The 24,034-nt window shown below is 42.6% G+C and overlaps 1 protein-coding gene across 1 annotated transcript in view; it reads right to left on the reverse strand.

The window, feature by feature from the left end:
• LOC126336038 (voltage-dependent T-type calcium channel subunit alpha-1G-like) overlaps positions 1–24,034 on the reverse strand; it is a 741,513-nt gene that overhangs the window by 419,874 nt on the left and 297,605 nt on the right. Inside the window, exon 9 of the mRNA XM_049999518.1 lies at positions 15,391–15,503. Within this exon, the coding sequence (XP_049855475.1) occupies positions 15,391–15,503 (113 nt within the window). The remainder of the gene's footprint in view (positions 1–15,390; positions 15,504–24,034) is intronic.

Below are 24,034 nucleotides of genomic sequence, written 5' to 3' on the forward strand. Positions count from 1 at the left end.
TGCATGACTTTATATCACATTTATATTATTGAAATTAAAACATTCTCGAAAATTTTGGTATCACTGGGAACGATATCTCGCCATTATTATTGTCGATAACAGGGAAAAATGGTTGGGATTCTCTATATCCGAAATGGATGAACTGACTACATACATGATTAAGTTTGTGCGGAATCCTCACTGCACGATCCTACTCGCCGCTGGCCAATGTTTTGTTAATACGGAAACCCTGGCGACGAGTGCGTTTCTCTAACGAGAAACCTGTTTCTTGATACCATCACTGTACAATGTTTGACTTCGATGACGGAGCCACAACCCACTTCTACTTGTACCGCTTCATCACTGTCGAAGTGGAGTACTCGAAGGTGTTCTTTAAGTTTGGGAAAGAGATGAAAATCGGGTGGGCCAAGTCGGGACTGTATGGAGGAAGATCGATGACAGTGAACCCCTGGCGCCAGATCGTTGCAGATCTAACACTCGTGTGGGACTGGGCGACTGTGTCAGTATCTTGGTCCCTCCTTTTAATCTACATCTACATACATACTCCGATAGCCACATTGTATGGTGGAGGGTAGTGCTTAATACTGCTAGTCATTCCCTTCCATTTTCCTGTTGCAAATGTAGTAAGAGAAATACGACTGTTGCTACGGTACCGTACGAGCTCTGCTTTCTTTTGTCTTAGCGGTCCTCATGCGAGATACGTGTCGGTGGTAGTAGCATCGTTCCGCGTTATGTCGCTAATGCCGGTTCCCTAAACTTCCTCAACAGTGTGCCGCAAAAAGAACATCTTCCCTCCAGAGACTCCAGTGTGACGTCATGGAGCGTTTTCGTATTACCTGCGTGTTGGCTCACCCTACAGGTAATCAGTCTTCTTCAACGACTATTTTTAACTCAACCTGTGGGGATCTCAAAAGCTCGAGAGTAGTCAGGAATCGGTTGCACAGGTGTTCAACAGTCTCCTTTATAAATTTTTACCTTTCTAGAATTCTCTCATTTCTGAGTCGACCATTCACCTTCAGTACTTAGGTACGTGCGTGCTGCTCCATTTCTGCTTTGCAACATCACGACTAGACATTTAATCGACGTGACAGTGCCAAACAGTGCAACACTATTACAGTATTCGAACGTTACAGGATTGTTTTTCCTAGTCGTCTCCATTAGGTACACTCAGAGCAAGCTGCGATACATCACATCAAACACAAATACTGTCCAAGTCATCCCCATTTCTTCTACAGACTCAACTCAAAGATAAGACTTCCCGGCTATAGCGTCCTCAGCAAACAATTCCAGATTTCTGCTCAGCCGTCATATTCAGGTGTTCCAAACTACGAACAGACTGATGGAGTTGCAATGGGAAGCCCGTTGCCACCTATTGTGGCCAATTTGTTTATGGAGGAATTTGAGGAACGTGCATTTTCAGATATGTAGACGATACCTTTATTGTTTGGCCTCATGGTAGTGAGAATTTAAACTGGTTTTTGGAACACCTGAATTCAGTCCACCCGAATATTCAGATCACTATAGAGGTGGAAAAGAATGGATGCCTTCCCTTCCTTGATGTGTTATTCAGAAGGAAGACTGATGGTACGTTGGGACATTCTGTTTATAGGAAGCCTACTCACACTGACTTGTACCTGCGAGCTGATAGTTGTCATCATCCAGCTCAGCGTGAAGGAGTACTTCATATCTTGGCCCACAGAGCCCACGTTATCTCAGACCCTGAAAGTTTGGCAGCTGAGCTATCACATCTCGAAGTCGCCTTTAGTCGGGACGGTTATAGTGAGAGGCAGATCAAACCTGCGTTGTGCTATCAGCCTTCTGTGCAACGGGTAAGTGACGACAGCATCGAAGTGGCACCTAAGTCTGCGGCCTTTTTGCCCTGCGCAGGAAGCATTTCCAACAGGATTGGCCGTATTTTGCGGAAATATGATGTGAAATGGGTTTTTCGACCACCTTCTAAGATTAATGCCCTGTTGGCGGCCGTAAGGCTGGTGTCTATTGTATTCCTTGCAGTTGTGGCATGTCATATCTTGGTCAGACAATCAGGACTGTGGAAGACCGGTGTATTGAACATAAGCGTCACACACGCTTACAACAGCCGAGAAAATCCGCTATTGCAGAACATTGCCTTGACACCGATCATCCTATGGACTACAACAACACAGGGATTTTGGCTTGCACGTCCAGCTATTGGGATAGTGTTATTAAGGAAGCTATTGAAATCACAATATCAAGCAACGTTATAAACAGAGATGGTGGATTATGTTTAATGCTGTTTGGAATCCGCCACTACCTCTCATAAAAAAACAGAGGGACAGAATTAGTGCTACCTCACCTGTTGATTAATAGTCACTATCGATATTTCTGACGTTGGTTATCTTTGGTTGTGTGTTGACTCTGCGGTTACTTGTCCTGTGTGTCGTATCTTCCTTGTTTCTCCTCTGTGAACCGAGGTATTAAATTCCCTTGCACACTGCTTCCTCCTTGCAGTTGTGCCTTGAGAGTGGCAGGGTGTGCTCCTGTCGAAATACCGGTGGTGGTCGACGACGTCACCCGGCAGCAAACCCGTAAGTTATTTGAACATTCAGTTCACCGGGAAAAGTTAAGGTCTCATATCTATTTGATGTTTCACGATAGCACTTGTTAAGTGCAATGTATTTTATAGTGTTTATTTCTGTCTTGTAGTCGGCATCATTAAGTGGGAAGTTCTGTGCCCTATCTAAAAAGCACCCTAATGCAAATTGTTTATGCGAGTTGGGGTGTGTGGAGGATTTATTAAAGGCAGTGCCTGTTTGTTGGTTTTTCTGTGCACATTGCTGTTCAGGGTCTGGTTTATATTGCTTATTGTTAAGTTCAAAAAATGTATTCTGTTACCTTGATGGTATTCTGTTATTATAAAACTGTCACAGTCCCTCATTTTTAGTATATTTCGCTACCCAACATCAGTGATGTGACAGCAGAAGACACTGCAAGTGACTGAGAACAACAAGATGAACATATCAATAATCAAATAGAAATAAACTATGTTTTGAGCGCCATCTTGTATTCTGCATTGTTTATTTGTTTATGATATCGTTTTTCAAGTTACATTTAAAAATTTGTTAACAATGGCTCACAAGTTCAAAAGGTTCATAGAAATAAGGGGGGTGGGGTACCTCAACATATCATAAGAAGACTTTCACCTCATAAGAACAAAGTGAGAAATTATCTTGGAAACATTTTTCATGTGAACAGCAGACCAACAGATAAAGTGACATCGCTATTTATTAGCCTATCCTTCTCTTTCCCCATATACCAAGACTATGAAAAGAAACGTTAATATCTAGATCCACTTCTGTTAAATGTTTTTTGTACTGTCACTGTAGCCTGATGATGAGAAATAACCTCGAACGATGCAGCTAATTAAATAATTTAAGTAGTCAACAAGTTTTATGACAGGGAGCGATATTTGCGAAAGATTTTCATATTCTAGTCTCTTCTTGTCTAAACTGTTTATTGGTCACATTTCACATCTATACAGGTTTACAGTCGTAAAAAAAATGCCTTCATTAACGAGTTTCTAAGATTTAAATTTATATTCGATGTTAATAAACGTATATTTTTCAAAAATGTTTGTGTTATGGCTTCACTACCTCTGTATTATCAAATCGACGGCCACAAATTTCTTTCGTCAGGGTTCCAAAAAATACGGAATTCATATGGAAAGAGATTGGGCTGTCTGGAGGCTGTATAAAGGCTTCCGCATCCTTCATTAAGTCCAAATCACTCCCCATGTGTGTTCTATATTTTTGGAGCCTTGACGAAGGACATTCATTGCAGTCGATTTGTTTCGGACGAAGAGGTGCCTGCCTAGGTACAATCAAGGTTCCGTAGGCAACCGCAAAAATTTTTCCATGAAGGCATTGATCGTCTTGTTTCGCACTGAGATAAATGTATTAACAGTTGTAGCGATTTCTTTTGAAATAATGAACAGCTTAGTTACTTTTTTCCCGTCTGTCTCTTTTGATTTTACTGCCTCTTATAATAACTTTATTTCATTTTCCGACAGATGGTGACTCTAGTTTCCTCCATTACATGATTGCAATTGAATGCAACGCCAGTGAAATGCCCTAGATGTGAACGTAAAGTGTGAGTAATAACATAAAACAACATTCAGAACTTTCCTCGTTTTCACAAAACTTAAGAGATTTGCACAGCACTAAAGATATCGGTAACTGATCTTCACTGTTGCCTTTTTTTCAGTATCTTTGGAATTAACAGAGATAATCTCTGGATTGAAACAGGTGCTTTGAAGTGAATTAGGCGTGTTACATCAACAGATTCCACTGTGCAAGTGATGGTGCACATAGATAGCGGTAGTTCAAACATACATGCAGTGAACACTGGTAAGTAATACACAATTCAGTATGAAGTTTAAGATAAACAGCAAAAATGCAAATGCGAGAGCGCTCATTCATTAAAATAATGTGAGAATTCGATTCATGATTTCTTCTATTTGTGAAGTTTCCCGTAGGAATCAGGATGCTGGAACAAGACAGAAAGACATGGATAAGTTTGCTGGCACTTCCGGCAACCACTCCCATCACACTTTCTAATTTCTTCATCTGTAACCCAGTGCCTTTTGCTCCGTTGTAGTATGTTTCCCCCTTGTGTTGAGCCCTCCTGTAGGCAGTAATTACCGGCAATTCACTGGTCCAGCTGTGACGGTTGTCTTCTTAAGCAATTAGAACATTACATGATTTGCTCCAGGAATGAACAATGGTTTGAATTCATAAAACATTCCATATGAATGACAAATTATTCCACCTGTCCTTGTCATGGATGAACTGATTCAATTCCTTCAATGATGGCATTACTGGTAACCATAAGAGGAAGAAGAATTTTTTTTAAAAAGGGAAGTTGTATGTTCAAACTTGTGTTTCGAACTCTCAGAATTCGTTGTCCAACACCATCGTTTAACTGAGAGCCATCGTCCAAACAGATCTTTAAGTGTTATGTGGTTTAACCGTTGGCGATGGCTTGGAGGGCGGTAATACACGTAGCGGAACTGGTTAACTGCTGAACGTTAATCCAGTCTCAAGCTTATTTTCTTGAAGGAAAGAAATACACTGTTAGGTACGATCCTTTCATAAGAAATTCTCTTTATGTAGCCATGTCCGTTTACTGGCAACTATTACCATCCAACAGGAATTCTCACTGCAGCGGAGCCTGAGTTGATTTGAAACTTACGGGCAGATTAAAATTGTGTGTCAGATCGGGAATCGAATCTGGAACTTTTGCCTCTCGCGGAAATATTTCTTACCAGTGGCTCTATCGCCATAGCTCCTATTCTACTACCCACTCACCACAGAATTTCTCCTGCGTACATTACGGGACTACAACTGCCGTCGAAATACGAGAATTTACGTCTTGTGGGAAGAGTTGAGTGCTAATGAATACCACTACATAACTCAAGGAACTAGAATCCATCGTCTACAGTCGGCTTAGCTACAGAGAAGAAAATCATGGAAGTTTTTGCATATCAGTTTGGACTTAATAATACGCGGTCGATGTGCAGGCACATGCAACAGAGTTAGCACGGGACAAAATTCAAAAAGCTTCTGTCAGGAAAATCGTATGAAGATATCGGCAGTGCTCCATGTTTCTCCATCGCAGTATCTCACGACAGAATAGCGTGGCAAGTACTGTGTCATTAACAGATTTTTTACCTCCACAAAGTTTTACTTGCACAAAAAGATGAGACTACGTGGCCTTCATCTGATGTGGGATGAAACTAGTGTTCAGGGATTAAAGCGTTTGAGCACTTGAGTAAATACACTTGATTAACTACAGTTTCTTCAGGCCTCGACACTTAGGTAACTTTAAAATTCTGAAGCATGGTGTCATTTGATAGAAAAATTCGCCGATTGAAAATAAGTGATTGAGTTATTTTAGTTTATCTCAGCTAGAACGCGAGGATTCGTCAGGTTTGTAGAATGTTTAAAGGTAACATTTTGAAAGCTGGTGACAATGATCAGTACGTCTGAGTATCACACATAGAATCGTGTTTGGTTCGCAGTTTCGTCAGTGGGAGGGCTGGATCGAGATAAATTCATTTTGCTGCGATATGCCTAAACTGGAAGCAGTTGCTCTTGTTTCTCAAGCGAACTTTTCTGAAGACCTTCTAATCGAAGGAACTTTAAAACCAAAGCTTCCTTCTTTCTTTTCTTCTTCGAAAGCGGACTTTAATGGTCAGGAGAGCGATGAATGTATCAACTCCACACCATATTGGGCACTTACTTCACTGAATTACACGAAATAGAAAATGTCATTCTTAACCGAACGAAACCTTCAGAAGTGAGAATAACTCTGGGAGTATCCCAAGAGAGTGCTACAGGATCACAATCTTCAGAATAGAGGGTGATTTTGCTAAGTCGGAACAAACTGCACGAAAATATTTCTGAGGGGTCAAGGATAAAACACGGTCATAAAGACATAAGGCTGGACATGCGTTCCAAGGGAGGTACACCCACTTCGAGATATCTGACAGATTTCGAAGGTTCAAAGCACACATGAGATCTACGGATGGGAGAAACCGACCGGTTAAAACAGGTAGCGGTATTTTAGTTCTGCATAACCGGCACTTTTAGGTATTTGCTTAGTTTCGGTCATAGCAGCTTTTTATTTGTTATTAATAGCTGAATAAAAAGCCGTGATACCAGTTTGCCATATAAGTGGTGCTAAAATTTTTGATTTTTAAATGAAACATTTTTAAAAATGGATAATGTCTTTTCGTATAGTTTCCATTGATTTAAATATTGGGTTATTATAGAAAATGGAAAACCGATCAGAGCTGTTTTAAATAACAACGCCAAACGAAACGAGCAACAAACATATGTCATAAGCATCGGCACAGCATTGCTGAGGAAATCGGGTACCCGTTGTCTTTTACTACCCAGAAGCTGCGATCCGTTCGTTGTTTGGGAGTAGAGTAGTAGACTTGTCATTTGTAGCACAAAAATAATTGTCATTGATTGGAAGTTCTGTGCCTTCTGATGGACTGGTTTCCTCTTTGAATTATGTCGTTTCTGATGAAAGGAGTCAACTTGCAGATCAACACATTATAGAACCGGTATTTATGAACAGATTGGTCAATAAATATTGGCCGGTGGATTAATTCGTTACCGACGTTTTTGTCAAGTAATAGTTCCTATTATAGGTACTCTTTTACCTACTGTCTAAACTGTTGATTTGAAATTTTTGGTAGAGCCTCTTTAATTTTGTCATCAAAAATCAACTGCATTCAAATTCCCGTTGAAAAGCAAAGCCGGTTTTTCATTCGAAATTATTAAACAAAAAACGCTACACATTTTCCACGTAAGCTTATTATTTATCTGCTATTTCTATGAAATAATAAAAGAGACAGGAAATTAAGGCAAAAGTAATAAATTAAAAATCAGCAATACATTCATTGTTTATAATAAAAATGGAAAGTAGTTGGGCAACTGGCTGTGTTTACATAGAATGCCTTTCTCTATTTGTAGCCCTTGGAAACGGACAAAAAACACGAAAAATAGAGTTCTCCAACTTCAGTTTTCATCCTATAACAATGCCCAAATAGTTGTACCATCCGCGATTACAGAACAATTTTTGAGCAGAGTTTCAAAATAATTATAATCAGTAGGAGAATACTAGTGCTTTTTTGAAGTAATCAACGCCCCATTACTTTTATAAAAAAAAAAAATCTGGAAATAATATACGGCGAAAGTTTTCTTTAATTTTCAATTTCACATTTAGAGTTTAGGTATCCTGAAAAGTATGATGTGGAAGTCTGAGGGAATCTCAGAATATATCAGTCTTTCCTCAATGTCTACGTTTTACTAGAAATAAAAACAATAATAAATGGAAAATCAGTTACTTCAGAAACCGGCTATTTTGAGCAGATTTATATCAGGTTAACCTTGAGTTGGAAAACGTCGGTATAACCGAAAAACTGTTGTTTGAACGACGACTGCCACCTATAATGAGAACGCACCAGGCATACGAGGATGTTCTGTCATTACGAGTGTTTCAGCCGCACACTCAAGAGAGCAGTGGGCTGGAGCACCATCATGTAGTAACCACCTTACCCATCCTAACAAAGGCAATTCGTGCTGAAGGAGAGGCAAGGTCACCTGGGGTAAATGCAGATATGCCTCGCCTGTGAGGGGTTGTGGAAAGATGACTGGTCCCGCGAGGCGGCCAGCAAAAATTCTCTCCCACACATTGGGACTGAACCGGTGCCTATGGTTTGTTGCCACCATATCATGTGTTTTCTCCATAACTCACTGGTGACTGTTGTGACTGTTGATGACGCCGATCCTCATACATGTAGCCTCGTATGTAAATAGGATAGATAACAGAGTTCCCAGCACTATCAGTATCTGCGCGACGAGCCAACCATAAAATCATCGCTACGGGGGCAAGTAAGTAGGTGATAAGGCCTGCATGCTCTGAGGTGACAACAGTCATGGGATAGCGATATGCACATGTACAGATGAACGAAGTGTTGCGTACACAGGTTATAAAAGGGCTGTACATTGGCGCACCTGTCATTTATACTCAGATGATTCACGTGAAAAAGTTTACAACGTGTTTATGGCCGCACGACGGCAATTAACAGATTCTGAGCGCGAAATGACAGTTGCAGCTAAACGCGTGGGACATTATACTTCGGGAATCGTTGGGAATTTCATGTTACGAGATCCATAGTGTCAAGAGTGTGGGAGAATACCAACTTTCAAGCATTTTCTCTCATGACGGACAAGGCAGTAGCCGATGATCTTTACTTAACGCCCGAAACCATCGACGTTTGCGTAGAGTTGTCACTACCTGAAATAATCTCAGAAATCAATGAGGGACGTACGACTATGGTATCCGTTAGGAGAGTGAGGCGAAATTTTGCGTTAATGGGCTGTGGCACCAGACGACCGACGCGACCGCCTATGCTAACAGCTCGACATCGCCCGCAATGTCTCTCCTAGGATCGTTATAATAACGGACGGATCCTAGACGACAGGAAAACAGTGACCTGCTCATATGAATCCCGATTTCAGATGGTAAGAGCTCATGGTAGGGTTCGAGTTTGGAACAGAGCCCACGGAGCTATGGACCCAAATTTTCAACAAGGCACTACGAGGGCTGATGGTGGCTGCATGATATGGGCTGTATTTACATGGAATGGACCGGATCCTCTGGTCCAACAGAACGGAACATTTACTGGAAATGGCTATGTTCGGCTTCTTGGAGACCATCCACAGCCATTCGTGGATTTCATTTTCCCAAACAATGGCGTCTGTCACGGAATGACAGTTGTTCGCGTTTGGGGTGATATCAGGTGTTCCCCTGGGAAGCGTCCTGGGACCTCTGCTGTTCCTGATCTATATAAATGACATGGGTGACAATCTGAGCAGTTCTCTTAGATTGTTCGCAGATGATGCTGTAATTTACGGTCTAGTAAGGTCATCCGAAGACCAGTATCAGTTGCAAAGGGAATTAGAAAAGATTGCTGTATGGTGTGTCAGGTGGCAGTTGACGCTAAATAACGGAAAGTGTGAGATGATCCACATGAGTTCCAAAAGAAATCCGTTGGAATTCGATTACTCGATAAATAGTACAATTCTCAAGGCTGTCAATTCAACTAAGTACCTGGGTGTTAAAATTACGAACAACTTCAGTTGGAAGGACCACATAGATAATATTGTGGGGAAGGCGAGCCAAAGGTTGCGTTTCATTGGCAGGACACGTAGAAGATGCAAAAAGTCCACTAAAGAGACAGCTTACACTACACTCGTTCGTCCTCTGTTAGAATATTTGGTTAGGGACAAGTCGCACTGCTATAATATTGCAGCAAAATTCAAAAAGAGTTGCAAAAGATCGTCGATGAGGGCAGGGATTGACAACTGACCCTCAAACTAAAGAAATGCAAGCTATAGGCAGAAAAAATGTTTGTTGTATGACTAGACAACAGCTGATCAATCACTGGAGACAGTCACGTCCATTTCGTATATGGAAGTACGGGAGCGGCGTGATTTAAAGTGGAATGACTGGATAAAATTAATCATAGGAAACGTAGATGTCATATGGATTGATTGAAGAATCCTGAGCAAATGTCTTCCACTCATGCAGAATGTAGCTTTCAAAACCCTTATTTGACCATTACTCGAATACTGATTGTATGTCTGAGACCCACACCAGACAGGATTTATAGAGGACGTATGAAAAGATCTAAGCATTTCGTCACAAGTTTGATTAGCAACCTCGAAAGCGTCACGATGATGCTTATCTATCTCTGGTGGCAGACGCTATGAACGAGGAGTTGAGCATCGTAGTGTGGTTCACTATAAAAATTCCGAGAGAGCACGTTCCCGAAAGGGTCAACCGATATATTCCTTACTCCTATGCACACTTTGCGAAAAGACCATGAAGCCAAAATGAGAAAGATTCGAGTTAACACGGAAGCTTATCAAAATAATTATTCACTAAAGGAGCAGGAAGGAGGGGAAATGAGAGGGGGAAACTAACAGTGCCGGCCGGAGTGGCCGTGCGGTTCTAGGCCCTACAGTCTGCAACCGAGCGACCGCTACGGTCGCAGATTCGAATCCTGCCTCGGGCATGGATGTGTGTGATGTCCTTAGGTTAGTAAGGTTTAATTAGTTCTGAGTTCTAGGCGACTGATGACCTCAGAAGTTGAGTCGCATAGTGCTCAGAGCCAGAGCCATTTTGAAATTAACAGTAGTACACAAAATACCTTCTGCGGACACTAAAAGAAATATTGCGGGGTGCAAATGTAGATGTAGAGATTATTACTAGGAACTATAGGAAGACTATACCAAAAGCAAACTTCTGTCTAAATTTCGTTAGTGATAAAGCAATTAGTTCGTGTAGCATGAGCAACAAGGCTCGGCCGTTTAGACACTTATTGAAAAGCCTCATTTGCTTACGGATATCAGTAGAAAGTTGTTCAGTAATAACTACGCTGGTAATGAAATAATACTGCTACATATTTGGTAGGTCATTACGTGAGGACTGTGTCAAATCGCAAGGAGACTGGACCCAATTTCAAGACTATTTGTTACCACAAGAAGAATCTAGGAGCAAGAAAATCATTACTTTTGCAAGACACCCTTCCAGGTAACCCTAACGACATTGACATGTGGTGTGCCAGAAGCCATTTACGCAAGTTGTAGTCCAAGAATATGAGGAAGAGGATATCCACTTGAATCAGTGAAACAAGACTTTAATTTGAGTAGGTTACAGAGATGGTGTGTTTGGAATTATCGGTAAGGTACAGATAAGTTGTAGAGAAAGGAAGATAGTATACATTATGTACAAGAATGAAGAGGGAAAAATAAGACTGGACGACCAAGAGAGAATTGCTCAGATTAAAAAGGAAGCAGGCTTTCGCGTTTACTGTTCAGTCTGTACATTGATGAAACAACGACGAAAAAAAGAAACAAGATTAGAATTAAAATGCAGGTGAAAAGACATCAACGATAAGATTCGATGATGATAATTCTATCCTCGGAGAATGCGAGGAACAATTATTACAGGTCCATTAGAATGGAATGATCAGTCTGATGAGCACAGAATGTGGATTGAGAATAAGAGTGTAAGAGAATAAACAAAAGAAAGACGAAATTTATGAAAACTACGAGAAATGATAGTAGCTATAAACTTAACATAAAAATTGGGGACCACTTAGCAGATGAAATAAAGAAATTTTGCTACATCGGAGTACATTTTCATTAAAGTAGTCATAATTCATGGATCCTATGGAGAGTGGACTCTGGGATGTGGAAAGAAGTCAAAGATAAGATTTAGTTTAGTGCAATACATTGAAATGACATTACATTACTATGCTACAGTGCTAATTATAATTGTAAATTAACTTGGAACATTAAATTTAACAGTTTCTGTGAGACACTCTTCAGTGGCGTAGGAGTTTCCCAAAAGAAAGTTCGTTAATGCAGTTTTAAACTCCACCACGTCATCTACAAGACGTGTGCTCTGGTAAGTTGTTGAATGCATGTGTACTCATTTATATAACTCCATTATGTGCCCTTGAAGTATTTGTAGGTGTTGTTTATGGTGCTAGCGACACATCCTTGTTCTTCACTATTTTTGAGAAAATCGAAATACTGGTAATAACAAAGGATTTTGAAGAGTGCTTGTACTGTGAAATCGCGGTCAAAATAAATTTCTGAAGAGGTCTCTACATGAGGTACCAGAATTACTAATTTTGATAAGATCCTTGAGTATTCTGGAGATACTATCCTTGCAAACAAGCTACCGCATGACAGCCGAAGCAAGGAGAATATAATAAGCAAACTAGCACAGGAAAAGAGAGCATTCTTCCTTACGAAAAGTCTGTTAGCGTCGGATATAGGTATTAACTTGAGAAAGAAATTTCTGAGAACGTACGTCGGAAGCAGAGCAATGTAGGGAAATGAATAATGGACTGTTGGACGACCAGAAAAGAAGGAAATTGCTTGAGGACATGGAGTTACAGAAAGACATTGAAAATAGGTTGGAGTTCCTCTGCAGATTCGTCAAGGAATGAAAGGTATAACAGGCACTGAAAGAAGGACACGATAATAATACATGTGTAAAGACATTGGGGAGTAGCTTTCACGGTATAGCGATAGGTAGCTAAAACTGCAGGACAAGCCAGAGAGCGAAAAAAAGAACACAGCGACGCACTCGAAGGTATTCTCCGACTGGGACAAAAATAGATAGATGTCATGTACAATCTTAGACTAACAAATGATTACAATTTCAGAAAAATCGGATGATTTATTCAAGAGAAAGAGCTCTACAAATCCACCACGTCAATAACGCATTGGTCCATCTCTGGCCCTTATCAAAGCATGTCCTCTTCACGGATATAGTGCCAAAATTTGTCCAAATGGCGCATTAGATCGTCAAAATCATGAGGTGGTTGGCGAGACCTGCCCATAATGCTTCAAACGTTCTCGATTAGGGAGAGATCCGACGATCTTGCTGGCCAAGGTATGGTTTGGCAAGCACGAAGACATGTAGTAGAAACTCTCGCCATTTGCGAAGATAATACCCGTTATCTTGCTGAAATGTAAGCCCAGGATGGCTTGCCATGAAGGGCAACAACAAAACTCGTCGACTCGTGGACGTACCGCCGTACTGTAGAGGTGCCACGGCTGACAGGTAAACGGGTCCTGCTTTGAAATGAAAATACACTGTAGACTGCTACTCTTGGGTGTTGGGCCGTATGATGCGTAACTATAATGTGGTATCCCACAGCTGTCTGGGACGTCTCCAGACACATCTGCAGAGTGGAAAAACATTGTCTTCAGTGATGAGTCCAGCTTCGAGCTGAGCCCCGATGACCTGCGAACACAAGTCTGCCATCTTGACTGTCGCCCGCCGTGCGGTCCGACAACTGGGCATGGCGGTCTGGATTGCCATTTCTTTTCATAGTAGAGCCCCTTTATTTGTTATCTGCGACACCTTTATGACACAGCGGTATGTCGGAAATATTCTACGCCCCGTTTTGTTGCCCTTCACTGCAAGCCATCCTGGGCTTCCATGCCACGTAAATAATCCCCGGTCTCACACGGCGAAAGTTCCTATTGCTAGTTTTAGCGTATGCCAAACACTATCTTGTCCAGCACTCCGTCGGATCTTTCCCTAATTGAGAACGTGTGGAGCATTATGGGCAGGGCCCTCCATCCCCTTCGGGATTTTGATGATATAACGCGACAGTTAGAATTTGGCACGATATCCCTCAGGACATCTAACAACCCTGTCAACCAACACCAAGCCGAATAACTGCTTGCATAAGGGCCAACGCGATATTGACGCGCTCAGTTTGTGAAGTTATTTCTGTTGCATAAATCATCCATTTTTTTCTGAAGATTCAATTATTTGTTTGCCTATACTTGAACATCACATCTACCTACACGCATGGTGCAGGGAATGGCAACTGAATCTCAACGTAGACAAGTGTAATGTGCTGCGAATATATAGAAAGAAAGATCCTTTATCATTTAGCTACAATATAGCAGGTCAGCAACTGGAAGCAGTTAATTCCATAAATTATCTGGGAGTAGGTATTAGGAGTGATTTAAAATGGAATGCTCATATAAAGTTGATCGTCGGTAAAGCAGAAGCCAGACTGAGATTCATTTGAAGAATCCTAAGGAAATGCAATCCGAAAACAAAGGGAGTAGGTTACAGTACGCTTGTTCGCCCACTGCTTGAATACTTTTCAGCAGTGTGGGATCCGTACCAGATAGGGTTGATAGATGAGATAGAGAAGATCCAACGGAGAGCAGCGCGCTTCATTACAGGATCATTTAGTAATCGCGAAAGCGTTACGGAGATGATAGATAAACTCCAGGGGAAGACTGTGCAAGAGAGACGCTCAGTAGCTCGGTACGGGCTTTTGTTAATGTTTCGAGAACATACCTTCACCGAGAAGTCAAGCAGTATATTGCTCCCTCCTAAGTATATCTCTCCAAGGCACCACGAGGATAAAATCAGAGAGATTAGAGCCCATACAGAGGCATACCGACAATCTTTCTTTCCAAGAACAATACGAGACTGGGATAGAAGGTAGAACCGATGGAGGTACTCAAATGGCTCTGAGCACTATGGGACTTAACATCTGTGGTCATCAGTCCCCTAGAACTTAGAACTACTTAAACCTAACTAACCTAAGGACATCACACACATCCATGCCCGAGGCAGGATTCGAACCTGCGACCGTAGCAGTCGCGCGGTTCCCGACTGCGCGCCTAGAACCGCTAGACCACCGCGGCCGGCGATGGAGGTACTCAAAGTACCCTTTGCCACACACCGTCATGTGGCTTGATGAGTATGGGTGTAGATGTAGATTTACGTTCCATTCGGATAATTTTTGTTGTGCATCATTTTTTTAATCTTAGGGTGTATATCCAACAAATAATCGAGGAAAAGATGCTGGGTATAGGTGCTACTATGAGATTAAGAATCTGACGAAGAAGAAGAGGGCTGCATCAGACCAGCCAGAGATTAGGCGAAGTGTAATCTACAGAGCAATGAAGTCAGAGATTCGACAAGTGTCTGTGTGAGTCGCGGCTAGAATAGGCTACTCACGTCGCCGGCGACGGAGGCGGAGTCCCAGCCGTTGGTGGCAGAGGAGACGCGCAGCAGGCCTCGCGGCGAGGGCGGCGCGTCCACGTCGGCCGAGTCGGGGGCGGCGCGGTCCCCGGCCGACGGCGGCTGCTGCTGCGGGGGCGGCTGCGGCGGCGGCAGCGCCTGCGGCGGGGGCGGCGGCTGGTGCTCGTGCCGCGGCGTCGCCGCGTGGTGGTGGTGGTGGTGATGGTGGTGGTGGTGGTGGTGGTGGTGGTGCGAGTGGTGACCGCGGTGCCCGTGGTGGTGGTTGCTGTGGTGGTGGCCGTGCCCGTGCCCGTGCCTGTGGTGGTGGTGGTGGTGGTGGTGGTGGTGCGCGTGGGCTCGCACCATGCCTGCAAGACACACATGTTCCTTTCGTTTAATGTCCGTGGCCTCACGCTCTAACACAACTGCCCTTAAGTGGGGATGGTTATGAAGCTGAGAGAAAATGTCAATTTTCAGTTTACTTTTAGTTATCAGTAGAATTTGTGGACAGCAAGTTTCAATGATCAAATTGCATCCGAAGAGGCTGAAAAATAATTAAATGTTTGACGCGACCTTTTTGCCACGCCCACTTTTGAAGCAGCACTTGAGTACTAGCTCGGTGAACAACGATTCCGTGGATTACTCTCAAGCATACATACGTGGGATGCTTCTAGAAGGCTGTGATATTTACTCTTTGGTTTTGTAGATCACCTGTGCAGGCTTTCGTGGCCGTTGTCACTGAAGTTAAAATCTTCTGGGTTATTAGGTTATCAGGCCGCGTCATGTTTCTTCTAAAATGTTCGACGTTTCGACCCATCTGCTGGGATCTTCTTCAGGATCTTTTGGTGCCCACTACTGCTGGCAGTAGCAGGATGGATTGTTGGAGCTGAGTGTGCATCTGGACTTACAACGTCACCTGATCTTAAAAAAATTGTTCAAATGGTTCTGAGCACTATGGGACTTAACACCTGAGGTCATCAGTCCCCTAGAACTTAGAACTACCTAAACCTAACTAACCTAAGGACATCACACACATCCATGCCCGAGGCAGGATTCGAACCTGCGACCGTAGTTGCAGCGCGGTTTCGGACTGAAGCGCCTAGAACCGCATGGCCATGGCGGCTGGCTACCTGATCTCAGGCCTCTGGATTTTTCCGTGAGTGCATTAGTGGACACCAAAAGATCCTGAGGATGATCCCAGCAGAGGGGTCGAAACGTCGAACATTTTAGATGAAACATGACGCGGCCTAATAACCCAGAAGATTTTAACCTCAATAACAAACCAGCTGCTTCGTTCAAGAAGAAACAGTTGCTGTTTTGCCTTGTGCTACTGGCAGATTTCGTCCAGAATTGCAATTTATAATGCAGTTCTTGAATTTAATGACGCGACCTAGATGCTTCTTTTTCGTTTTTAAAAAATTTGTGTACCTTTTTCTCAGTATCTATGAAGGATAGAATTATATAATTTGGTACACTTATTTATATAACACAATAAACGTTTTCTCACGTTTAAATTTTGAAATTGTGAGCCCAATCTGGGATTTGGGGCAAAATGCTTGCAATTCTGCATGAATTACAGAATTACAGTAAAAAAATTATTAAAATTCTCTTGTTCCACATATTCAAGAACTCTCATGAGAGAAACTTACTATACCCCAAGAGAGTGAACAGATAAAGTGTTGTAGAAGTGAGAATGAAACTGTCAAAATGTGAAGGGACAGTTCCATTAGCAAGAACATTAGAGCAAAAGGCTTAAATTGAAATTTTAAGAATCGAGTCAAAGAAACACTTTCGACCGCTCAGTCAGACGACTTGACATCTGCAGAGAAAAAGAAATTGTTGAGGGAGACTTTAGTTAAAACAGGGGAGGAAGTAGTCAAGGACTGTAAAAAAGTGAAGAATAAAAATAACTGCCTTACTAACGGAACTATACAAATCAATGAGGACAGACAAGTGCTGAATATGCGAGGATTACAGGGAATACGGCAGTACCACTAGCTATCAGCTCTAATAAAAAGAAATTGCCGAAGAGACAAAAATAATTACATCAATGAAACGTGAGAGAATTGAGAAATTCGGGGATCGTAATGAGACCATGAGCATGTTGGATGAAATAAAGAAACCAATAAGATCCTTCAAAACAAGAACATGAGTTATAGAACACGAAGATGAAATACCTCTAACTAAAAGAGAACTAGCTGCTTATCGGTTTAGAACATACTACAACAAGTTATACATGGATAAAAATGGAAAACTTGGTCGTGAAAACATTGCAGCAGATAAGGAACCTAATATCTTAAAAGAAGAAATCCGAAAAGCTATAGCTAAATTGAAAAATAACAAAGCACCTGGACCTGACCTTATTACTGCTGAAATGATCGAAGCATCTGGAGATTTTGGTTTGAAAATCATGCACGAAATGTGTAACGGCATATGGAATAACGGAACATGGATAGAGGACCGTACCATAAGACTCGTGTCATATGAAAGGAGTGCGCAGTGTTGTGGGAACTACAGAATCATTTCATTAATTTCACATGCCAGCAAGATTCCTACAAATGTCATCCATGAACGCCTGAGAATCTACTTTGAAAGAGAAATACCATCAGAAGAAGCTGGGTTTGTACATAGTAAGGTAAAGCGAGAGCAGATGCTCAATATCAGGCAGATACCTGAAAAATGTAGGGAGTTCAATAGCCTATTAGTTTTTGTTTCTTGGACTATAGCAAGACTTCCGACTGTGTTCGATGGAACGAACTGTGAAACATCCAAACGGGAATGGGCGTTCCTGGTCGTCTTATTAGCCTTATCAGAAATCTCTACTCTGATAGAAAGGCAATAATCAGACTAGATAAAAACATTTCAAGTCCTTTTCGACCATATAAAGGAGTTAGACGGGAGTGTATTCTGTAGCAGGTTCTAGTTAACGTCTGTAGAGGATATGTTATAAGAAAAAGTCTCCATATGTAGTGTGGGGGGATCCGAATTGGAGGACGAAGAATCAGTAATTTAAGATTTGCTGATGACGCCACAATGGACTCAGAAATGAAGGAACTACGGGATAGAGCTAAGAGAGAAAGGAGAAATTTGGATTGTCAGTTACTAAGACAAAGACAAATATGATGATAAATGAGAGATATGAGTCACCACCAGCTACTGACGTTGTATCAGAATATGAATAAGTTGATCACTTTGTCTACCTGGGCTCAGTGGTTCAGAAAAAGGGTGGTTCTACACAGGAGAAACGATGTGGTTTTGTTCTGGGTAGGAATGCTGCATCGAAGCTAACAGTGATTTGGAAAGACCGAGCCCTAACCAGGCATACTAAATTGATAGTGCTGGAATCTCGCCGGCCGGAGTGGCCTTGCGGTTCTAGGCGCTACAGTCTGGAGCCGAGCGACCGTTACGGTCCTAGGTTCGAATCCTGACTCGGGCATGGATGTGTGTGATGTCCTTAGGTTGATGATGATGATGAGTCCCATACTCCGTTTACCGAGCGTAGGGGAGCGACGCGGGAGACCCGCGCCGCCATACTAGGCAAGGTCCTAGTGGAGGTGGTTTGCCATTGCCTTCCTCCGACCGTAATGGGGATGATTGATGATGATGATGATGACGTCACAAACACCCAGTCATCACGAGGCAGGTGAAAAATCCCTGACCCCGCCGGGAATCGAACCCGGGACCCCGTGCTCGGGAAGCGAGAACGCTACCGCGAGACCACGAGCTGCGGAGTTACGTTTAATTAGTTCTAAGTTCTAGGCGACTGATGACCTCAGAAGTTAAGTCGAATAGTGCTCAGAGCCATTTGAATCAATTTGCTGGAACCTCTGTTGTTTCAAGTTTTTCTCTATGGCGCTGAAGCATGGATACTAACGGAAGGGCACCGCTAAAGAACTGAAGCTTTTATGATTTTGAGATGTGGACAAAAAGGAGGTTGCTGAGACTATCGTGCATGGACAAACGGACCTACAAATCAACCATTCAGGAACTCAGCGTGGAGAAGAGGTTTCCCAATGTCTGTTTCTAGCGAATCTTGCAATTGTTTGACCACATAATTCGACGACAAGAGGATAACTTGGAAAAGATGATCATCCAAAGCAAATTCGAAGGAAAAGGTCGCAGGGAAGACACCGAGACGATAAATTGACCAGATAAAGGAAAAGACATACCAAACTTGCGGGCAGTTACTTCGAGATGCAGAAGACCAGGAAAAATGGAGACAGACTGTTAAGAGGATTGTGTGGTGGGTCACTATGGAAGACAGTGTGTTGTTGATGAATATGAAAAAAGTAAAATATATATAATCCAAAGAACTGAACAGCAAATGTGTTACTTTCAACTAAAACAGAGTGTGAAGTTTCACTGCCGTATCTTCAAAATTGTGGATTTGGTGCATCGTTTAAATAGTGAATATTTTTCTTGAACTTAAACTATGAAATACCATACTACAGTTACCACTGTTAGTTTCCGACATTTCTATTCCTCTAGCGAATGGCGCACGGCCAAAACGGTTATTGGTAAGACTCCATGAGGGCTAGAACCTTGCTAATTCATGGTATTTTTCGCGAGATATATGTAGATGGAAGAAACAAATAGGATTACCCTTCTGGCGAATTAAGCTCACGGAATATATACCACCCTGTAATGCACAATGCGCTGCGTGTAGCTTCTGCCACAAGAGTTGGATCGGCATTTACGTGGCGCTTTCGAGCGTACTGACTACACATGTGTCGAAACGCGCTATTCTTATTTGGATCTTCTCTGTTCCCGCTATTAATCATATTTGGTGCGAATCCCACACTGACAAGCAATATTCAAGCAGAATTCTGTCGGTGGAAACTAGGGTATTGTAAGATACCTCCATCGTTGTGAGTGGAATACACTTTCCGTGGAACCTTCCAGTCACACTCAGTTGGATATCAGCCTTCCTGCGATTAGTTTTAAGTAGTCTTTCGACTGAAATGTAATGTGATGATACGAAATACAATTATGTTTGCGAAAACTGCGAAACCATGGAGGAGACAGGTGGCTGAAATAAACCTCATAATACAATAGATAAACGGTTACACCACAAAACTGTTGGCAAATCGGTAACATTAGACAATATAGTACGATAGAAGCTCCAATTAGAGCCTCTAAATATTGTGTCATAGACACAAACGAGGGGCTGAATATATTCCTGGGATATCTTCCTTAGTCTACAAATCATCAACAGATAAAATGACTTGCGGCTTACACACCTATTACTTACATGGAAAGTATAAAGCATTTAAAATGGATGACTCATTGTTTATTTGCAAAGAAAAGTGCTACATTTCTGCGACACGCAGAAATAATGACATTTAATTAAAAATGACAAAGTTTATGTTATGGGTGTTCTTATATTTAACAACAGATGAAACATATTTTTGCATTTACAACTGTAATCTATTATTTATAGAATTGAAAGTTAATTTAAACGAGGGGAAAAAGAAAATTAAGTTTGACATTCTGTATCATATAACCATTGATGTGAAGTATTATCAGTAGGATCATCGTTCTGATTTTCTTAAAAGCTTATAAATCTTCACAATCTACATCGCACGTGTGGTTTCTGTTTTGAGATGTTCTGCAAATCGGTCTGATTTACTCCACAGCTCCTCTCATATTCTGATAACTTGATTTCCGCAGCATTATTAAGAACACGAGAGAACCTAGAGGCTACGAGAGATAGGTTCAATCTTTGCAGAAAATCTTTTAAGAGAAAATCATCAATGCGATGTGGCATGTACGTGTCACATACTGTTAAAATAAGCAGAAAGAATATCCAACTGAAAATACTTGAAATTAAAACATATGACACGGGATGCAAGCTTAGTATTAAAATGATTAAACTCTGTTACTTTTTTCCTGTGTCTTAAATTAAGTTTCAGGTATACATATATTAGACTACAATAGTAAATTAAAATCTGTTTTTCATAAGTTGTGAAAAGTAACAATATCGACGTTAGAAACGTTATGTGTCATTTTTAGTTAAATGTAATTATTCCTGCGTGACATAAAAATGAAATACTTTCCCTTGTAGGCATTGAATATGGCGTCGTCTTTAGATCTGTTGTATAAGTAAAATCTTTGAACACCGTTCATCATTTATCTGTGTTTGCGACATTCAGCTGTCAACTGAAGGTGGCCTAACAAACCGAAAGGCGGTTTGTGACCAAGTAAATAATATTTCGCAGAACATTAGGAAAGTGTTACCTACACTACTGACCATTAAAATTGCTACATCAAGAAGAAATGCAGGTGATAAAATGGTTCAAATGGCTCTGAGCACTATGGGACTTAACATCTGTGGGCATCAGTCCCCTAGAACTCAGAACTACTTAAACCTAACTAACCTAAGGACATCACACACATCCACGCCCGAGGCAGGATTCGAACCTGCGACCGTAGCGGTCTCGCGGTTCCGGACTGAGCGCCTAGAACAGCAAGTGATAAACGGGTATTCATTGGACAAATATTTTATACCAGAACAGACATATGATTACATTTTCACGCAATTTTGGTACATAGATCCTGAGAAATCAATACCCAGAACAACCACCTCTGGTCGTAATAACGGCTTGATACGCCTGGACATTGAGTCAAACACAGCTTGGATGACGTGTACAGGTACAGCTGCCTAAGCAGCTTCAACACGAAACCACAGTTCATCAAGAGTAGTGACTGGCGTATTGTGACGAGCCAGTTGCTCGGCCACCATTGACCAGACGTTTTGAATTGGTGAGAGATCTGGAGAATGTACTGGCCAGGGCAGCAGTCGAACATTTTATGTATCCAGAAAGGCCCGTACAGGACCTGCAACGTGCGGTCGTGCATTATCCTGCTGAAATGTAGGGTTTCGAGGGACCGAATGAAGGGTAGTGCCACGAGTCGTAACACATCTGAAATGTAACGTCCATTGTTCAAAGTGCCGTCAGTGGGAACAAGAGGTGACCGAGACGTGTAACCAATGGTACCGCGTACCATCACGCCGGGTGATACGCCAGTACGGCGATGACGAATACACGCTTCCAATGTGCGTTCACCGCAATGTCGCCAAATACGGATGCGACCATCATGACGCTGTTAAAACATCTTGGATTGATCCGAAAAAATAACGTTTCGGCATTCGTCCACACAGGTTCGTCGCTGGGTACACCATCGCAGGCGCTCCTGTCTGTGATGCAGCGTCAAGGGTAACCGCAGCCATGGTCTCCGAGCTGATAGTCCATGCTGCTGCAAACGTCGTCGAATTGTTCGTGCAGGTGGTTGTTGTCTTGCAAACGTCCCCATCTTTTGACTCAGGGATCGTGACGTGGCTGCATGATCCGTTACAGCCATGCGGATAAGATGCCTGTCATCTCGGCTGCTAGTGATACGAGGCCGTTGGAATCAAGCACGGCGTTCCGTATTACCCTCCTGAACTCACCGATTCCATATTCTGCTGACAGTCATTGGATCTCGACCAACGCAATCAGCAACGTCGCGATAAGATTAATCGCAATCGCGATAGGCTACAATCCGACCTTTATCAAAGTCGGAAACGTGATGGCACGCATTTCTCCTCCTTACACGAGGCCTCACAACAACGTTTCACCAGGCAACGCCGGTCAACTGCTGTTTGTGTATGAGAAATCGGTTGGAAACTTTCCTCATGTCAACACGTTGTAGGTGTCGCCACCGGCGCCAATCTTGTGTGAATGCTCTGAAAAGCTAATCATTTGCATATCACAGCATCTTCTCCCTGTCGGTTAAATTTCGCGTCTGTAGCACTTCACTTTCGTGGTGAAGCAATTTTAATGGCCAGTACTGTATTTAATACTATCTCCACAAAGTTTGATAAATAACGGACTTGTGCTTCGTGAGATAACACTTTCACTTTCGTTAACTGTATTTTATACACTGTAGTACATCCTCGAGTAGGAGCTTAATTCAGTGAAACGGGGATTTGGACGGTTTTACTCCGCCTGCCAACGGCGGCTTTGGTTAGTGAAGTATGAAGTGTTGACGCCAGCCGAGCGCATTTGAGCGGGCGGCTGGTTTGAGGAGCGAAAGCGCGATTCTTTTGTACTCGAGAGCGAGTTGATCGCCGTGTAAAGCTCGTTCTGGGAACGGCGGCGCGTCTGCTCGAGGAGACAGATGGACCGTGTTCCCGGAACCTCAGCGACGGGCATTAATCTCGCTCAATGCGAGCCTGCCGCCCGTCTCCGGGGACCCAACGGCACGGCACGGCGAGATTTTCTTTGTCGCCACGAGACAGCGTCTGCTATTGTCACGCGAAAAAAAAAAAAAAACGACATCCAGACATCCGATTCCGCTTTAAGTGGGAGGGCTGCAGAGGTGTCATCGCGTTTTAATCGCAACGCCCCCTTCCGAAAATAAACAGCATGCCTGACTGTATTACACTGTGTAAACTTTTGAGGGCTTGATAAATGGTGCGCTGTTGAACGTCGGAGTAGTAGCGCCAAGACATTTCATTTCGTTTCATCGTATGGCTAGGGCCCCCGTCGGGCAGACCGTTCGTCGGGTGCCGGTCTTTCAATTTGACGCCACAGCAGTGTAGGGACGAGGCTTTAAGGTTGCACTTCTGAGCGTTGTGGCGTTTATGCCACATACCTGCCCATGTTTATTACTCATCGAATGACGCGCCAGATGCTCATATAGCGTGGGAACGGTCGGATGAGTGAAAGCAGTATCGTACTGGAAGAGATATAGACTGTGTCCGCAGCTCGTGGTCTTGCGGTAGCGTTCTCGCTACCCGCGCACGGGGTCCCGGGTTCGTTTCCCGGTGAGGCCAGGGATTTTCTCTGCCTCGTGATGACTGGGTGCTGTGAGTTCTTCATCTTAGACTCGGAGGTCGCCGAAATGGCGTCAAATA

This window comes from Schistocerca gregaria, chromosome 2, assembly GCF_023897955.1.
Source record: "Schistocerca gregaria isolate iqSchGreg1 chromosome 2, iqSchGreg1.2, whole genome shotgun sequence".
In the NCBI taxonomy this organism is placed as follows: Eukaryota; Metazoa; Arthropoda; class Insecta; order Orthoptera; family Acrididae; genus Schistocerca; species Schistocerca gregaria.